General features: G+C 43.9%; 1 protein-coding gene across 1 annotated transcript in view; it reads right to left on the minus strand.

Annotated features, from left to right (window-relative positions):
- Positions 1 to 6,734, minus strand: part of Adam12 (ADAM metallopeptidase domain 12) — a 224,963-nt gene extending 218,229 nt beyond the window's left edge. The window contains exons 1-2 of the mRNA XM_042054216.1: positions 6,444 to 6,734; positions 5,923 to 5,996 (exon numbers count right to left, since the gene is read on the minus strand). Of these exons, the coding sequence (XP_041910150.1) occupies positions 5,923 to 5,996; positions 6,444 to 6,734 (365 nt within the window). The remainder of the gene's footprint in view (positions 1 to 5,922; positions 5,997 to 6,443) is intronic.
- Positions 6,735 to 7,641: the final 907 nt, after the last annotated feature.

A 7,641-nucleotide genomic window follows, 5' to 3' on the forward strand; every position in this document is an offset into this window, starting at 1 on the left:
ACCCCCCAATAACAGACATGAGAGGCCCTCTTGAGTTACTGGTCATGTCTGTTCAAGAGACTCCCAAAGCAGACAGCCTCCCTCTGTGGTGGTCCCTCAGAGGGGGAAGCTAAGTTTTTGCTAAAGACACCATGTACTTTAGAAACAGGGCCCAGAGACCCCTGCACTGGAACTGACCTGATATCCCTCCCCTGAGGATTACTTTTCATGAGAATAGAAGGCACCATGCAAGCCTCCAAAGCAGATAGGCAACTAACAGTCCTACTCATCTGTGACACCTATGAAGCAGCCTACAACACCTATAAACAACCAGTGTATTGTGATAGCCCTACTGTGCAATAGTGGCACACATACCTTGGTGGTAACCAATAGCTCTCTGATTGGACTTTTGATCTACTGAACAAGAGGGAAACTATGCCTAGCATTAGAAATCTAGACAAGTAGTTAGTCCTGGTCAAGTTATGGATATTGGCGAAGAATCTAGAACCACTATTTTGCTAAACCAGCATAACCCCAAATGACAATCTATAAACATTTGTCCTTACGCTCAAAGATAACTGAAGTCTTCATCTCTCAACAAGGAAGCGTCTCTTTGTGATGGAAGGAGACCACTATAAAAAACCACGACCAACCAAAATGCAGAGTTGTGGAGTCCAATCCCAATGGATGCATCCTCAAAACAACTCCCAGACCTAAGGCTCAGAGAACACTGAGGGAAATAGAGGGGAAAGATTGTGAGAGTCACTTGCTGTGAGAGTGAGTCTCCAAGTAACATCCTACACACATAACATCTCACCAACATAGCTGACAAAAGCGAGCTGAACAAGGATGCCACTGATGGACACGCTAAAATGAATGAGGTCCGCAAGGCCTCGACTCTACATACAAAAAAACTACAGAAGAAAGCGGGAAGCAGGAGAGGGGGGTCTTCCCTAGGGAAGAGCACACCAGATGATTGTCCAGCGCCAAACAGTCAGCCCTAAAAACATACACATAGGCACATTACATGGATTGAGCAAGTTATATTTAGGGCCATGAGTGTGTGCACAATAACAATCAGTGAAAAGAGGGCCATGATTTGAAGGAGAGTAGCGGGGAGTATTTGGGAAGGTCTGAAGGGAGGGAGGGGAAAAGAGGGGAAGGGAGGAGAAGGGAGGGGAAGGGAGAGGAAGGGAGGGGAAGGGAGGAGAAGGGATGGGAGGTGTTATTGTATTATAATCTCAAAAATTAAAACAAACACCTGCCTAGATATATTTATGCCCACCATGGAACAATGTTTAAACACCCTCTCTACTATGGTTCTGGAGCAAAGTGCTAATTAAACTTGTTCCTTAGAGATGGCTGGAACTGTTCCAGACAGAATAAAAATCAATAGTGACATTCTTTGCTCTCAGAGAATTCCCAAGTATAAATTTAGTTTTCCATGGATTTCCCACAAGCAGCCACCTTTGATCGGTCGGGGAACAGGGCTTGCAAACAGAAGGCTCCCTGGGGCTGAGAGATGGGTTGAATGGGGTCTAGTGCTGTCAATTTGAAAAATACAAAATTGGGAAATAAAATGGCTGTCTAAGCTGGCCAGCATGTCCCATAAAGCATGTTGATCAAAGATGCAGTTTCTGAAACACTGAGGAATGACTAAGGAATTCATGGGGATGCAGGGGAGTCTGAGTGGCTAAAACCTGGTCCCAGTTGTCCCATCGGCAGACAGCAATGTCCTGATAGATGCTGCTTAGGGAAACGTAATGTTTCTTTAAACATTCAATTATGGCTACACAAACACATATTTTAAGCCACCAGCAGATCTCTGGACAAATTAGGGATGCTAGAAAGCAAACCAAACAGATTCCCTAAAATGAGTATTTAATAAGAACCAGCCCTGTGAAGAACCATCTTACCGTGGAGGAATTTACGAAGGATAATGAGGGGACTCTGCCAGAATCAGCTTTAGATGATAGCTCTTATGACTGAAGGGGCCAAGGCCACTCTTAGTTCAGTTTTAATTGCTGAGCAGGTTTTTAATTATAACAGATTTCAGGGTATCCAGGGGTTTGGTGCTCAATAGGTAGACCATCTTCACTCTCTGAGAGTTGCCAGAGGATGTTCAAAGGTCTTTAAAAAGGGCCCTGTACTGGATGTCCTTTCATGACAGGCACACACGTCATCCTTCCTCTTTTTAAACATTCCTAAGTCTTGACATTTTAAAATGAAATTCTTTCCTAACTTACAATGTGGTATTTTCTTATTGTAAAATGATAAAGGCTTTTATAATTCCTGTGTCCACAGCGATGTGGCACGCATGTCGTTTAAAAATAAAAATGGACATCATGTATGCCATTTCCTAACCTGATATTTACATTGGGTACATCATGGAATTTCTTTTTGATAGTAAAGTTCTTCATCATTTTAATATCTCCCACCAATATAATTTGGAGGAAGAGACTCGATAGTGAATGACTTTGAACCTGGGGCTAATTCCTAGGCTGTAACAGGCTGGCCATCTGATTGGTCAGACCCTCAACTGTCCTGGATGCTAAATATTTAAATGACCTGTTCTTATTTCTTAAAGCTTTATTTGACCAAACTTTCTAAATTGAATTTCCTGGGCCAAAGGCTATGGAAATTAAAATTTAATTATATGATGTTTCATTAATTACCTTTTGTGTCTGACGGCATGAGGAGAATTGTCACATTTTACCCTGCTCACAAAATGGTACATTTTGTGGTATTCATTGCTTCATTTTTAATAGATGTGTAATCTTCTACTAGAAAGGTCACACTGAATATTTGGGCAAAGCATCATTAAAAGAGTAATAGCAGAACGTTCTAATTATGAAAGCATTACTTTTAACAGAATGTGGTCGTTAAAGTTGGCACAGGTGGGGATTGAGGATGGAGCGCACACAAGGCCCTGAGTTTGATTACCAGCACTGCAAAAAAACAAAACAAAACAAAACAAATCTAGTAATCAGTAAATCAAGGCTAGTGTCCAGAGGGATAGGTTATGTCCTTGCCATATATTTTAAATTTATTACAACAGTTTTTTATTAAGTTTTTGTTCTTTTTGGCCAGGACTGGCCTGGAAATTCCCTATATAGCCCATACTGGCCTTAAACTTATGGAGAATTTCCTGCCTCAGTCTCCTATGTGCTGAGATTACTATATACACCACCATGCCCAAGTAATCTATATACTTCTTTAAAAGATAGATTTACATTTATTTTATCTGTATGTGTGCTTTGCCTATGTGTATGTCTGTATACTGTGGACTCTAGTGCCTAGGAAGGCTAGAAGAGGGCACTGAGTCCCCTGAAATTGCAGTTACAGACAGTAGGGAGCTGCCAGGTGGGTGCTAGGAACAGAACCCAGGTCCTACCCCAAGAGCTCAGAACCTCCGAGCCATCTCTCCAGTCTGATAATCCACACACTTCAAACATATGGGCTGATGAAAAGATTAGGGGAAAAAAAGACATTGAGAAGAGAGGGTTTCACGTTTCTAAGTTTTCTAATTCTGAGGTTATCTCAGGAAAGGCCTAAAGGTTTGGACAGGAATAAATCAGGGCACCTTGGGGATGATTTTCCACACTAATTATCCCCTGTCTTATTGTCAGCCTGCATCACGCTATCTCTAGTAACAGGGCAAATCACTTCTAGAGGGAGCCATGAGCAGAACGATTAAGCCACTTTCCAACCCAGAGAACCAGATGGGGCCAAGACAGCGTTTTATATGGAGGGGCATGTCAATAATAACAAGTGAAATGAGAATACATAGGATTGTACAATGACTGTGGTGTCAGCTAGAGAGACCAAAGCAAACCCATGCTTCTAAGACAGGAATCCACCTTTGCGCTCACCCTACCACCCATGTTGGTCTATTTTGCTGTAACTCTTGGTGTTACCCCCTTGGCAGAGCTCTTGTCCTGTTCTGGAGCAGACTTTTTGCAGTAAAAAACAGGAAGGATTTCATGAGATTTTTCCACTTTCCTAGCTGCATCCCTAAGATCATGTGCAAATCAGGGTCACGGCCTTCCCTGTGCTGGGCAACATGTTCCTTCAACAGCTAGATACCCGGAGCACACACCACACAGATATTTCTAAGCCCTGCTGCCAATCATAACAACCCATAGAGGACACGTGACACCATGGGCGTTCTTGTGAGATTTTTGTTTGTTTGCCTGTGTCTTTCAGATAGCATCTAGAGTATAAGCTTTTTATTTTTCTCATAGCTGTGACCAAATATTTGACAAGAAGCATCTTCAGGGAAGGTTTGCTTTGATTGACAGCTGGAGAGCACCGTCTATCATGGCAGAGAATTCACGGCGGCAGGGGTGTGAGGCAGCTGGCCACACTGCACCCACTGTCAGGAGCAGAGAGCAGATGAGAGACACAGGCTATACAGCCAATCTACCTTCCCCAGAGAAGCCCCACCTTCTGAAGGTTTCACAACCTTTCAAAGCAGTGCTACCATGTGAGGACCAAGTGTTCAAACACATGAAGACAGTTCATATTCTAGCCACGTTCCCTAGTTACCTCAATGGAGATATTTTTTTAAAGCCATATACTTGCAGCAATGAAAAAAAAAGTGAATTTCTCACAATATTCTTAAATGAACAAAAACAGAGGGGCTGAGGAGATTGCTCAGTGGCTATACTTCTTGCTATATAAATATGATGTCTTAAATTTGGATCTCTAGCACCCACATAAAAGCCAATATCTACAATCCTAATTAAAAAAAAAAAAAAACAAAGACAAAGGGATCCTGGGGGCTTTCCCAGGGAGAACTTAGTTGTTTAACTCCAGGCTCAATGAGAGACCCTGTCTCAAAAAGCACAGAGCAACTGAGGAAATCAGCTTCTGGTTTACACATACAAATACACATCGATATGCGTGCGCACACACACACACACACACACACACACACACACACATCCCCTAATTAATTACAATGTCTAGAAAGATCTTTAAAATATTTTCTTTCTGAAGGCAGATACATAAAAGCAATATAATTTTCAGTTCAAGCCCCAAGTATTCAATCCATGTGCCTGAATCTATTTTCAAGTCATCAGGATATAAGAAAAGCTAATACATATCATATAGTCACTGTTTTGCAAGCCTTTGATCTGCTTGGTGGTGAAGGGTCGACATGTAAGAAGAAACGCAAGGTGGCAGCGTGCAGATCCCAGGGAGCAGGCTGTGTTGTTTCATATATACCGACTGAAAGTACTGTGTGGCCTTAGACGCCGCATGGAGGGACATCTCTTCCATCTGGCTTTCTTAGCCACAAACTCCAGCTCTGATCTGACGAGCATCCTGATTTGTCCCCACGAAGATTCACTCTGGTTTCTGGGAGTGTATGTCCCCCCTGTGGATATCTTCCCTCTTCTCTCTGTCAGCTCCCCAACTCCCCACCCCATCTTACTGAAGAAAGAGTGAGGAAGAGGAGCTAGCTCTCCTGCAAGGGGAAAGCTTCAAGCGCTCCTGCTTTAATCCAGGTGGGACCTGGCAAATAGAGTTATTCCTTTAAACACAGACTGCTTGCTGGAAGACCTCATTAGCTAAAGGAAGAGTTAAATAGATAGAAAAGCCCTTTGTAACTGTGGTACTCGTGGGAGGGGGCGTAAAATAGAGGTGAAGAGAGTTCTCATAGACACCACTTCACCTGAGAAGTCATACACAAAACGTAACGATACCCATGCTCTCAGAAAAGCAAACAAAACAAAAAAACAGGTCCCTGTTTTCTGGAAATTTATAATTTCTCCCTTAAGGGGACAAATTTTTAAATAAAAACATAAGATGAGTGTGTAATACTGGAGCAAGCTGGTGAGATCAAATACATCCTGACAGTGACTGAATTATAGAACAGTTTTCAGTGAAGTGCCCTAACTTTCTCCTGTCGCTTTCCGAACGAGAATGAAGTTGACTTACTCGTTCCTTTCCAGACTTAGGATCAGTTCTCGGCTCTCCAGCTGCAGCTGCACAGTCAGCACATCTGGATGATCCTGAAAGATAGATAAGCAGGAAGTTAGCTGGAAAGCACTTGGCTTCACATTGCCAATAGCCTGATGTTCTACATCAGTATAGCCAGTGGAGAGGAAGGAGGGGGCTGTCAAGACTGATTTTGAGGGAGAGGGATAGGGAGGGGAAGAAGAGGGAGAAAACATTGAATTTCTTATTGGGAACTTTCTTTGATTCCAAGTACCAGGGACCAGAGCGGCAGAATAGGAAAATGGGACTCCTGGCCCTGATGTAGCCTTTGTACCTTTTCCTTTGTCTAGTCCTCCATTGGACCCTTCCCTCTGAACATCGACCCTCTCCATCCTACCTATCCTTTCCTTGATCTTCCCCAACTGCAACCTGATCATGGTGGGAAACCCCCAACCTGATCATGGTGGGAAAGCCTGAAGTCCTCCCCTAGGCTCTCTGGCCAACCCCACCCCTCTACTGACTGTAGCCAGTCTTGTAGAGCTGTTCACTAAAGCACCTCTCCTGCTGCCAAGGCCCCCTACCATCCTTCCCTCCACCCCTTTCCTGTTCAACTCACAGGCAACACTCGACATGTGCCTTCCTCCTGTCAACCCTTCTAACCCAGGTCCTCCTGGGCCTGCCTTTCTTTCCGTCCCATCCATCTTCTCCGACGGTGGAAGGACACTTAAAACTTCAGTCTTGCACGAGCCTGTGCTCACTTCCCACTGTGCTAATAAGATACTGGCATTTGAACACAGCCTATGGTTCCCCATGGCCTCTCCTTGACAGGCCTTCAGTTCCTTCAACACATGCCTACCCTGTCCTCCTCCCTTCTTTCCTGGCTCTAGTTCCTGATCGTGCCTGCCCTTGGAATGCAAGAGTTGTCTTGCTCCTCTGAGAATTTGCACATGCTGGCTTCTCTACCTGGGATGCTTTTCCTGTCTACTGGAATCAGCTTAAAAGTCAGCTAAGAGGAGAAGCGTGACCTTAGCACCAATGTCCTGCTGTTCTGTCCTTTTCCCCTTATAAGGAAGGGTCCTCATACCTACTTGTGATCAGTGTGTTGGCGTGTGATTCTTTATTTTTTTAATTTATTAAAATATTTATTTATTTATTATGTATACAATATTCTGTCTGTGTGCATGCCTGCAGGCCAGAAGAGGGCACCAGACCCCATTACAGACGGTTGTGAGCCACCATGTGGTTGCTGGGAATTGAACTCAGGACCCTTGGAAGAGCAGGCAATGCTCTTAACCTCTGAGCCATCTCTCCAGCTCCCTTGTGCTTCTTTATAACGACTATGGGGGTGCTGGACAAATAATACGTGGGAGTGGAGGAAGGAATCCATCCATGCTAGGGAAGTGGCTCTGCAGATCTCTCTTACTTACTCTTGCTCTACAGCCCTCCCTCCCCTAACCCATTTACCCACACATCTGAGGATGCAGCCCAGTCCTGGGGATGATGCTGCCCAAGTTTAGGGTGCGGCTTCCTACCTCAGTGAACCCAGTCTAGACAATCTCTCACAGATATGCCCAGACACTTGTCTTCAAGCTGATACTACATCTTACCAAGTTGATGACAAGTTCAAACTACCATAGTATATTTGGAGAGGTCTGGTTAATTTAAAAAAAAAAAATCTAGTAGAGGAAGAGAAGGGAGGGAGGCTTTCATTCCAATCCA

The sequence above is a fragment of the Arvicola amphibius genome, chromosome 1 (genome assembly GCF_903992535.2).
Source record: "Arvicola amphibius chromosome 1, mArvAmp1.2, whole genome shotgun sequence".
Classification (NCBI taxonomy): domain Eukaryota; kingdom Metazoa; phylum Chordata; class Mammalia; order Rodentia; family Cricetidae; genus Arvicola; species Arvicola amphibius.